General features: G+C 52.1%; 1 protein-coding gene across 4 annotated transcripts in view; it reads right to left on the bottom strand.

The window, feature by feature from the left end:
- Window positions 1-311: 311 nt before the first annotated feature.
- Piwil1 (piwi like RNA-mediated gene silencing 1) overlaps window positions 312-11,647 on the bottom strand; it is a 36,379-nt gene continuing 25,043 nt past the window's right edge. For all 4 annotated transcript variants that reach the window (XM_052755502.1, XM_052755500.1, XM_052755501.1 and 1 more), the window contains 10 exons: window positions 11,321-11,435; window positions 9,985-10,172; window positions 9,586-9,658; window positions 6,648-6,848; window positions 6,432-6,535; window positions 5,352-5,422; window positions 5,108-5,261; window positions 3,704-3,829; window positions 1,672-1,819; window positions 312-1,550 (listed from right to left, as the gene is read on the bottom strand). In XM_052755502.1, coding sequence (XP_052611462.1) covers window positions 1,434-1,550; window positions 1,672-1,819; window positions 3,704-3,829; window positions 5,108-5,261; window positions 5,352-5,422; window positions 6,432-6,535; window positions 6,648-6,848; window positions 9,586-9,658; window positions 9,985-10,172; window positions 11,321-11,435 — 1,297 coding nt within the window. In that variant the 3' untranslated portion in view covers window positions 312-1,433. The remainder of the gene's footprint in view (window positions 1,551-1,671; window positions 1,820-3,703; window positions 3,830-5,107; window positions 5,262-5,351; window positions 5,423-6,431; window positions 6,536-6,647; window positions 6,849-9,585; window positions 9,659-9,984; window positions 10,173-11,320; window positions 11,436-11,647) is intronic.

Below are 11,647 nucleotides of genomic sequence, written 5' to 3'. Positions count from 1 at the left end.
TGGAAATGGCAATCAGAGGTATGTTGTAGCTCTCAAGACACTGGAGCATTCCAGAATGAAGCTGTGCTGGCCCGTCAGGACCCAGATCTGAGTCTGAAACTCTAATGCTGTCTTCCCTTCTAGGGCCTGGCAGCCGGGGGTGGGGTGGGGTGGGGGGGGGGTCTCCCTCTGACGTCAGGCACAGGATGGGTTAAGGGTCACATGCCGTGAGCCCATATGGTGGCTCAGGAGCTCAGGGAAACGAAATGCTTTTCATTTACAGTGCATCAACAAGACCAGATCCAAAAGGCATCGCAGAGAAGCCCACAACAGTCTAGTGAGATGGAAACTTTATTGAGCCGTGCCGAAGGCACACACATCACCAATGAGTGGAACTCATCACACCGTAGCCCCACTGCAAGCTGCTCTCATGACATACAGAACTCCAAGCCTCCTCTTTGCACAAGAGCCAGACAAATGGATGTGGTCCCACCTCATGGGGTACCTGCACTGCCCCACCAGCCACAGCCCTCCAGACCCTAGGGACAGAGGCAGCTTATACTCCCAAAGGTTCATGCAGACCCTGGCCTCCATAACTCACTCTACTCTTTTTCTTTTCTTCTTTTTGTTAAGACAAGGTCTCACTATGTAGCCTAGGCTGACCGTGAACTTGGGGTTATATCCCGGCTTCACCTCCCGAGTGCTGAGATCACAGGCATGTGCCACCACACCTGACACACTTACTTTCAGGGGTAGAATTTTATCCCTGAGTGGTCTCCAGTAGTTTAAAAACAAAGAAAACACAGGCTTTCAAAAACTCAAAACTACCCTCTTTAAGTAAAGTGATGGTCACTAATTTTACTCGATAAGAAAATCGCAAAACAAATAACAACGTCCACTACTTTACCATCAGCCTCGTCAGTCCCAAAACACTTCCATGGAGAAAAGTGTAAAGCTTTTCAACAATTCTTTTCAATCCTTACGGCCTAACTCTTAAAAGAAATACCAAAATGCACCCCAGCCTTTATCTTTCAAACCTGGGGTGTCAGAGACACAGCACCGGCCTACGCTGCTGCGGGCATTCTTGCCTTATGCCTTTTCCTCCTTTAAACTCAAACATGCAAAAGAACAAAGTTAGCAGTGTACAGTAGAGGTGCTCCCGGGAGCACCTCCGAGAACCCGCCGACACGGCTGCTTTAGGAAAGTCTATCTGTGGTACCAAAGGGCCTTGCCCCCACTCTGCCGAGGAAACTGTCACAATACACCGTGAGAAACAAAGCAAACGTCAAACCTTAGCGAAATCTCTAGCTGCTACATACCCACACGCAAAACCAAACTGTGGCTCCCTGACCCCCTCCCCAACATCCCAATAGAAGGACAATCACATGAAAAGTAGAAATGGAAGGATTGGCAGAGTTCGGGAAGCAAGCCAGCACGCAGGCCCTCGCTGTTGGCTAGAGGTAGTAGAGGCGATTGGACAGGGAGAGGTTTGGTTCTCTGTGGATGCTCTGGCCCACAAGGAAGGCCAGCTTATGGGCATACTGGCAGGGTGCAGGAACTCGGATGACTCCCTGTGGGGGGAAAGAGGGCCAGTCACTGGGTTGAGCTGGGTGAGACGCCCAGGGTCCCTACCACAGCAGCCTCGGCAGGGCGGGTGGTCCTGAATGGGGCCCCGAACAGCGGCGCACTCACTGGCCAATTGTAGTACACATGGCAGAGCTTGTAGGTCAGCCGCTGGATGTGGTCGGGCTTGAGGCCGCTGCTGTCATAGATGACATTGTAGTGTGTTGGGGACACACTTCCACTCCTCACTGCCTGGCTCACGATGAAAAAGTCATACCTGCAAAGGCAGGAAGAGCCAGGCAAGGCAAAGGCACACACTTTTTTTTAATGAGGAAAAACTTTGTGTTCTAAACAAGCTCATTTTCCCTCCAGCCCCAGGATTGTCTGCGATGTCCAGAACAGGCTCTTCATGAGCTACTGTGGCGGCGTGCACGGGAGACTGAAGGTAAGACGGTCTCCATACTCGTCACCATGCCAATGCCACACAGAGCGTGCTGGCCAAACCCCTGGACCTCGTGTCCCCTGCATGCTGGAGGGAGGGAGGGAGGGAGGAGACTCGAACACATAGGCGCACAGCAGTGGCACAGAGTAGGGTAAAACCGGTTACCTCCCTGCTGCCGCCATCTTCATAACAGCAAAGCAACACATTTAATCGCTAAGGACTCAGAACAAACGTGCGAGAGCCAGAGGTAGGGCAGCTGTACAGGGCTAGTAGAGAACTCTAGCTAAGGCTAAGCAGCACACCAGGAAATAACTGGACATCCATCGGAGTTCTTCGTTTCCCGGCACCCACCAATGAATGCCAGTCAGGAGGCTCCTGTGATCGGACCCTATCAGCCAAAGGAAACTAACCCTGCAATCCCAATGTTACCTAACCAGCAACCCGGAAATCAGAAGTGCTCTACACTGGAGTCTGTCTGAGAAAGAACGAGTCAGAGACGTTCAGTGATGTGCCCCGGGATCAGACGAGCTCTGACCAAGCGAGGGAGATCTATGTGTGTAACATCCAGACTGCCACCTTCAAAGGTCCCTGCTGTTGGCTCCCAGGGTCTGAGTGGCTCTCACAGCTCCAGAGCTTGAATGGCATCTGGTGAGAACACACGCCTTCTACCCTTCAGCTCACGGGGGTGTTGTCCCTGAGCTCACGGGCTACCAACCCTCTTCTTGACTAGTGCCCCGAACTCTAACAGCACCAGGTTCTGTGAAGGGTGAGAGAGGCCTCAGATGAAGACTGGCCCTTCCTGGGTATCAGCCTCATCTGTTTGGCCCTCTTTGATCCTTAAGTGACAGAACTCTCTGCCAGAACTAATTCCATAGGCAACCTCTGAGCAAAAACAAAACAAAACTTAACTAAAAAATTGCGTATTTCAAAATAAACTTCCTATTCAATCACATAGCTGAAAGACAGCACCAAAACACTTTGTAGCCATTCCTGTCTCTGAGACGTCAGGGCCCACAAACTTCAGGGTCTGGAGCATGTACCTAACCCTGGTCAGTTAAGCACTCAATTTACGTTTTCAGGTCCATGATCCTCCGCTGTTAGCGGCAGCTCGCCCACTCGAGTCAGGGAATGTGGGGGCATTATGGAGGTTCCCAGCCCTCACTTGCAATTCTGGAAGCCCTCTCTAGCCCTACACTCTGGCCTTCAGACTAGGTGGTGAATTGCTGCCCCCAGGGACAAAGCTTACCTCCTCAGACACCCAACTCAACCCCGGAAGACAGCTGGTGAGGAGATGACCAGAGATGTGTATCTGCCTAACTATACAGTTGAACCTGCGTGCTGTGACCGCCTAGCTCCCTCTTGCTTTCTTACTTTGGAGTCAGCTACAAGCTATAGATAGATCTGCTGACATGTAGACCCTCTCATCACCTTGACCCCTGGAGGACTGCACAATCTATGGATGGGTTATATATGTCAAAGTATAGCGGCTGCCTGCTGAAGCTGTTCCTAGAGTCACAAATGCCACACAAGAGAAACTTCTCTACGATCAGGGGGCCAGCCGAGGGTGGTGCCTCCCGGGGTCTCAACACTGAGAATCCTGGCCCTAGGGAGCATATCAGACCAGCTTAGCTGAAGAATTAGGACTTCTAAAAAAAGACAGTGTTAGGAACTGGAAAACAAACAAGCTAATATGTATAGTCACGAGGCCCCAGAACTCACCACTCTGGCCTAGTGACCTCCACGTCGATGACTGTCCCCGGAAGAGGGTTCTGGAGTCTTCCACCCGACTGAGCAAAAAACCTGGCATTGACCCGCTTCTTCACCACAATCACAGTCAGTCTCGGGCTAAGGACACAGAGGAACACGGCCACGCTGAGTTGGTGGCCTGTCTAGTTAAGAAGTCACGGGCTCATGCATCTCTCAGGGAAGAGCCCCCAACCCCTCAACACATCAGCTCACTGCCCGCTGGAGGAGGGTCAGCACCTTCCTCCAGCACAGACCAAAGGCCAGGAGTGACCTGAAGGTGGACAACCATGTGTCTCCTGTGGGCCCCATGACAAGCTCCTCAAGTGTGGGCATAGACCAAATCTACTACACCTGTCACATCGGAACACTGCCTTCGGCAGGCTTCCAAAGCATTTGGTGTTACACTACAAGGGGGCATTTTCTACTCTGAAATCTGTCTAGAGAGCTGGTTCAAAGGCATATACACATCCCCACAGCTCCCTCAGCATTGCTCACACTAAAGGGATGCACAGCCAGAACGTGTGGCCTGTAGACAGTTCTTCACCCGAAGGGCAGTAAGTAGTCTTCCAGGAGACTCCCCACCTCACCCTCCAACCTCTTGAGATGCTCCTCTTAAATTCCTTGGGAAAGTCCTTTGTGCATACACAATCCACATGGAAGCCAGTGAATCAGACCTCAGAATGAGGCTGCATCTAACACGACTGGCAGTCCTGATCCAGATAATACCAGTTTCTCCCAAGCTCAGACATGGCTGACCCCCATTCTCAGGCAGAGTGGGGTCCTAAGAACACGTCACTCAGTAAACTGCTCATTCTTCAGTGATCAGCAACTCCTGAGGCCTTGGGAGTGAGGCCCTTGGGGCCCACACTGTGGGCTTCTCTTTCACAACGTGGTGGCCATGAGCAGGCAAAGACTTCTGGGAGAAGCAGAGCCCTGCTAGAAATGTCACCAGCTGCCCGGGAAGCTTTGCTGTTTGCAAGGCCTGCCAGCTGCTTGCAGCTCTGGGTAGAACACAGAACATAGCTGGGTCCTGGGTCCATGTGCTGTGAGCCACAGGGCTCTGTTTTCAAATGTCTCCGCTTGCCTAGACTGGGCTCAGATTGGGAGGTGTGGGATGGTGTGTTGGCAGCGGCTGCTGAGGACCACAGGAAGGGCCCTACCTTGAGGGAACCACAGGAGATGAGCAGAGAGCTGAGATATAACTTAACTAGACCCAGTTTCATAAAACAGGAAGGCTGCCCTGGCTGCCTGCTCATCCCTGCCTCCCTCACCCATCACTACATTCAACCCAATTCCTATGAAGCCTCTGCACTCTTCTCCTTGCCACGAGTGACACTTACTTCAGCATGGGCAGCCATGTCAGACCCATGTACTTACTTGTAACCTCTCCCGACTGACTTGAGACAGTCCAGAAACTGTGGGACCTCATAATTGACCAGGGTCTTCAGCTGTCCATCCCCTACGCCGTCTCGGTACACAATGACACGGCTGGGCATATATTCATTGCAGCCACTCCAAGCCCTCAGAGCAGCTGCAAAAAGTGGGGCAGCTTTTGAGTTCCCAGCCACCATCAGGAGCAGCCCGAGGGCCCCAGTCAGATCACAAGGGCACACAGACACACCTTGCAAGCACACCTTGAGCCCATCCACCAGTTCCTGTCCACGGTCCTGAAAGACGCAGCGGGAGAACCAGCTGTTCAGAAAAAAAGCAGGGTGATGAGGACTCGGGTCCACCAGGCTCTGCTGGGGATGTCTTTCTGTATGCTGTGAATGTGTTGCTCTGATTGATAGATAAATAAAACACTGATTGGCCAGTAGCCACGCAGGAAGTATAGTATAGGCAGGATAAGCAGAGAGGAGAAGTCTGGGAAGTGGAAGGCTGAGTCAGGAGACACTGCCAGCTGCCACCCGCCACCTTGAGAAGTAAGATGTAAAGTACTGGTAAGCCACAAGCCACGTAGCAACTTATAAATTAATAGAGAAATGGGTTAATTTAAGATATAAGAACTAGATAGCAAGAAGCCTGCCATGGCCATATAGTTTATAAGTAATAGAATTCTCTATGTGTTTACTTGGGTCTGAGTGGCTACGGGCCTAATTGGGACTGGAGAAAACTCCAGCTAGAAGGCTCAGCTGCTCTGGGCTTCCTATGAAGATTCATGCCACCTTCCCCATATCCCCAGGAGGCCTCAGCTAAGCAGAAGAACAAGCAACTGTTCTCAAGTTACCCATGAGTGTCCCAATTTCTATCTCAGCAATTATTTTCTTCAGCAGGGGACAACTGAGTGACCAGATGGGTCACCAGGGAGCTCCTTTCTACCAAGCAAGTGCTCTCCACTCTGTTTCTGACAGATCATGTCTTCCACACTTCCCCTTTGCTCCCCAAGACCAAGGCCACAGCCACTGACACCTACAAAGAGCAAGTGCTCTGCTGCTGTGGGCTAGTCCCTCATTCTATAAACACACTCAAAGTTAACACTGAACAGCAGAGAACTGAGTGAACCGGGCTGTTATACAGAAAGCATGAGTCACAGTTCAGGGGCCGGGAACAGCTATCAAACCAAGGCACTTTCCGAGTTGGCCATTTAACGAGCCATAAGGAACACAGAAGAGAACAGAACGGTGATGCTCTGAGTGTGGCAGGACAGGGACATGAGGGCCAGTCCCAGGCTTTGTGGTATCACTGCTGCTCCCTGGCTCACCGTGTCATCCCTTCATTGATGCTGGCAACGAATCCTGCGATGGACCTCCGCCCAGCTGTGGTGTCATGGTAACAGTCGATGCCCACGATCATCGCCAGCTTCAGCTTTAGTGAAAACAGTGTCATTTAGCTGTGGCAGGGTTTTGGCAGCCATGAGCCAGGCTCCTTTCCCTAAATGCCCACATAACCACCCTGTCGCCGATGAAAGCAGACTCACGGGCATGTCCACCCGCCAGAGTTCACCACCCATCTTGCAGTTCATCTGCAAGGCGATCTTGGTGGCAATGGCCATGACGGTTTGCTGCTTGCCCAGGGTCCGTGCTACCACACACTGACTTGGGGTAGGGCAGTCTGTGCACAGGTACTTTTTGATGGCATCGTATTTGTCCTTCCGATTACTTGACAACAGACAGACAACCTGAAAACAAGCCAAGCACCTCATTACAGAGAACCAGGGTGTGGAAGGCCAAGAGCAAGGGGACAGACCTGAGCCCTGTGGGGCAAAGGATACTTGTCACTCATGTCACCCGTCAGTGGGGCAGGAGTAATGTTTCAATGTTGCTTGTTATAGTTTCAGTGGCAGGCGCTTACACGAGAGGTGCTGCACATAACAAACCTGGGCAGTAAAACAAAGCCGTTTGCAACCTGAGACCCGAGCATGGCGCACGACCAGCTTGAGTGGGTCAGGCTAACACAGGGAATGCAAGCACAGCTTTGCCTCATAGGTGGACAGACATGCAGCCCTCTGAGCCTTCACTCACAGCGCCCCGAGAACCATGGCTTTTAAACCCTAAAAGCTCTAGCTTGGGAATCTGGTCAGAATGTGAACTGTCCCAGGAAGAAGGTGACAATTCTGAGGACAAGATGGAGTCCCTGATCAGTGTTCCCCCTGCCCGAACTCTGAGGGTCCACATTCAAGTTCCTAAAACCAATTCTAGCTTGTGACTCGTCACAATTCCAGCCCCCAATGTGCACCCAGACTCTTGGTTTTTCAATTCTCTCTGGTCCCCAACAAATTAGGCTCCACCTGCTGTCTCCGTTACTCTAGATAGCATGGCAGCTTGCTATCTGCCTGCAGCCTTGGAGAAAGACATGAAGGCAGAGAAGAATAGTGGATGGGGCATGGCAGGCCACTGTCCATGGCAGGCCACTGTTCAGGTCTCCAGCCACACGGGCAACCTGCTCCTGCTCCTCATGGTTATGTGGCCTCCTGAGCTAGAAGGAACACACTGAGGATATGGGGCATTCCTGTACTCATCACTGCTTCTGCATGAACCAGACGTAAGCTTCTAACTGGATTTAAGGCTGCTTGCTTTGGCTTGTTGAAGATTTGGACTCCGATGCATCAGTGTTCAGAGGTAGGCTCTGGGCACGTGACTGGACATCAGGGCTCTGGCCTTGTTGGTAGTTACTCTGCCTACTGAGCCATGCCTTGGTGACAGTGGGAGATGGTGGAAATGGTAAGAGCTGAGGCTGGGTGGAAGTAGGTCAGGTCACCACTGAAGGATACCTCTGGTCCCTTTCCTCTCTGCTCTTGGACCACTGTGGTATGAGCAGCTGTGCGTCTCCCCATCCTTCCTGCCGGGATGCTCTGCTGCACCACAGTCCAGAGACCAGGGAGCCAAGGAATCCTGGGCAGAAACTGAGCCATGAGCTACAATCAATCTTTCCCCACTAAGATAAGCCTCTGGTCAAAGTCTGACTAGTATGACTCGGCAGACTCCCATCAGCAGCCAGCTGGAAGCCAGCATGGTACATCCTCACTCATGAACTTTTTACCACGTCACAGAGGACTGTGTCGCCTTCACTGGAGGTCCATTCTCCTGTGAAACTCACAGGTCCCCACTAAGACACAGAGACAATGGGGGTCTGTGGCGCTCCACACCACTTGCTTCAGGTCATCATCATCACAGCTTTAAGCCTAAACAGTCACTGGACTCACAGAATCTGCTCTTGGGGGCTTTGTTTCATTCTTGGAGGCCAATGACTTTATAAGTGATTGCTCTCAACTCCCAGGCTAATGAGGTCTGCAGTGGTGGCCTCAGGATTTGAGGAGGCAGAGATCAGCAAAAAACATCAAAATGGGGGGCATGTTCATGGGAAACTTGAATATATCAATTAACTGGCTAATTTCTGAGTCCAAGTATTCAGGGCCCCCTTCCTCACATGCTTGAGGATGTGAGAATTGGGGGAGTGGGAGGAATGAATTTCCCAGTGTGGTTCCCTTGCAGACAGTCTCCCATCTTTAGCCTGCCATGGCTTCGTGGGCAGAGGGCAGTAACAAGTTACACCAGGCTGGTTGCTGCCCCGAGCCCTGACCCCACACTGCTGCGGTGCTCGGTGGCCCTCTCCTACTGTTTGTAAAGGCCTAATCGAGCAGCAGCAGGATTAAGAGCAGCATGATCACAGCTCAAGGTGGATCAGCCTTCGAGCAGAGTCAGAAGCCTTTGTAGGACACACACAAGCTTAGACGTGTGCCTGGTGTGAAGAGGGGCACCAGGTGATGGGATCATGGGCCCCCAGTACAGTGATGCCACAGACAGCATGGCCAGAATAGGTGGCCCAGGTGGCTGGCTGCACTTCCAAGAGCCAGCTTAAAACTGTGGCGAAGTCAGAGGTAGTAGGGAGTGTGAGAATGGGGTGATGCTCTCCTCAGTAGCAACCTAAAGCACCTCAGCCTCCATGTTCTCAGTAGACGTGCTTCACACTGTCACATGAGGACTCCCACAAGCACACATGGGACGACTGTCACCAATTTACCTTGTCCTCTCCATTCCTCTCCTGGGTGCCAAGCCTCACACGACAGAAAGGTGGTGCTCACCAATGTCAAGGCATCCCAGCTCAGGAGAGATGCCCATGGCAGCATGCTCTGTGCTCAGCAGCCTGTGCATATGGACCTCACCCTGGGGGCTGCAGTCTGGCTGCTGACCAGGGCCTGTGATCTCCATAGCTTCTAGAACCAGAGCCTCAAGGCAGAATGTGGCCTTCCTCTCCCTGGCTTCTCCTCACCTTGTGCAAGGCACACACCCACACAGGCACCTGCTCAGCAGCCTTACTGAGGTCAAACCACCCAAAAGGAGGCTTCAAAACCTTAGTCCCATGTCCTCTGAGACACCCCCAGGCCCCAGCACAGCCTGCACCCAACAGCTACTCACTATCTGAGTGTCTGACGTCACCTTCTGCTGCAAGGCTCTCAGGTAAGCTTCTGTTCTGTCGTCCACCTCGATCCTAGCATCGACAATAAAGATGGGCGGTACGCAACCCTCAGACCTTAACCTGCACCCTGCACCCCTGCACCCCTGCACCAATCCCAAATGGTACAAAGCACAGATACAGGAGCACCACTCCGTGAAGGGCGTGGCTAACAAGCAGCACTACCATCCTAGTTTAAGAGTCTATCCCTAGAGCATCCCTGCCTGCTCTTCTCTCCCATCCAGTCCCTCTGTGTTACACGGAGCCATGGAAGCTCTTAAAGCTGTCACGAGCCCACTGGTGCATCACTTTGGAGCATGCACACCCTCCTGACAAGTGCCAATCACTCTGCAGACACTCACATGATAGCCTTTTTCATCTGGATGCCCATGGCCGGAGTCACTTTGAACAGGTTCTGTATCAGGGAGTTGGCTGCTTCATAATTCCTGCGGGTATAGATCAGCAGCCAGTTATCCAGCGGCTTCACGCTGATCAGCGGCGCGCCTCTTGTTTCTTTGGACCAGTCTGCATACTGCGGGTTGTAATCAAACTAGAATAAAGGGCAGAGATGCTACTGTCAGCTATGATGAAGCCACTGGTCTTGCACAATCCCATCACGCATCTGGAATCACAGACTACCACACTTAAGTTTGAATCACAGTGACAGATCAAAAGTCCCCAGTGGAGAGAAGACACCAGATGCGTCTGGAGGACTCTTCCTATAGCATACCCTTCTGAGTGCCCAGGACAAGCTCTCCATCCTTCCTCCTAAAGACTCATTGACACTCAAGTACCTTTTTCCTCATGACAAAAGTGTTAAAAAATAAGGCTCGGGCTGGGGGTGGTGGCTCATGTTTTTAATCCCAACACTCAGGAGGGAGAGGCAGGCAGCTCTCCATGTGGTAGAGGCCAGCCTGGTCTACACAGTGAAATCCTGTCTGGGGCAGTGAAGAGAGCTAAGCCCCTTGACAGTGGTGTCCTGTGCAGATAGCAAGTTTCAGGGAAGAGCCACATGTGGTCACCGTCACAGCAAATCCCCAGAGCTTCTAAGGTCCCTGTGAGTCTTCTGTCCCTTCACCAGGCTGGACTGTATCTTCCAGTCCTGCCTAGGGCAGGAAGGCATGGCTTGCTAGAAACAGTTGAAAAGAGTAGGTATCTTCGGCATTTGATTTCTTAAACTAGTTTTGAGAAATCCTGTTTTTCCTTTTCCTGAAGAGGAAACATAAAAGCACTCTAATATTTAGCACGACTCCTGAGAGACGCATGGCCCAGGCAGAGCCAATTCAGTGGGGCTCCTCTAAATTGGGTTGCTGACTTCAGTTTCTCTCTTTCTCGAGACAGGGTTTCTTTGTGTAGACTTGGCTGTTCTAGAATAGCTCTGTAGACCAGGCTGGCCTTGAACTCACAGAGATCCTCCTGCCTCTGCCTCCCGAGTGCTGGGATTAAAGGTGTGCACCACCACCGCCCAGCTCTTCAGTCTGTCGTAAGCAGACCTTTACTTGTTCCAAGGGCTGGGCTTCAGGTGCCACATGTGCTAGAGTCACAGACTGCCTCTTGCAGAATGACCCTGTCAGGTGGCTCTGCTGCTTTTCCAGAGGTGGCAGAGAGCAGGATCAGGGGATGGGGAAGAGCAGCCTGGTGCAAGGTGGGCTGTCTGTCTCCTTGAGAGTCAGCCCAGACATCACCCCTCAGCCTTACCGACTTCCCGCCCTGGTGGATCTTCTCAGATTGTAAGATTCTTCCTGAGAAGGACAGCAAGTTCGAGTCGAAGCTCAGGCCCCAGTCACGAAGCTCCCTCTGCACATTGTCATCCCTGTGAGGTTAACACATGTGCCCAGCACTGCTGAGGAGGCAGCAGCCAGGCTGGCGACCCGTATTCGGGTGGACAGAGTGTCACCATGGCTTGCAGCACACTTCAAGGCCACCCTGGGCCTAGAACACACGGATAAGCTTTTCTCCACCTCTTGAAGAGTCTCAGTGCCCAGAACACAGCCCCAATGAGTGACCCAGAGTCTACACAAACAG

The sequence above is a fragment of the Peromyscus californicus genome, unplaced genomic scaffold (assembly GCF_007827085.1).
Source record: "Peromyscus californicus insignis strain IS unplaced genomic scaffold, ASM782708v3 Scaffold_2__1_contigs__length_46816999, whole genome shotgun sequence".
In the NCBI taxonomy this organism is placed as follows: Eukaryota; Metazoa; Chordata; class Mammalia; order Rodentia; family Cricetidae; genus Peromyscus; species Peromyscus californicus.
Note: the sequence above shows the minus strand (reverse complement) of the source record. Positions and strands in the feature narration are given on the sequence as shown.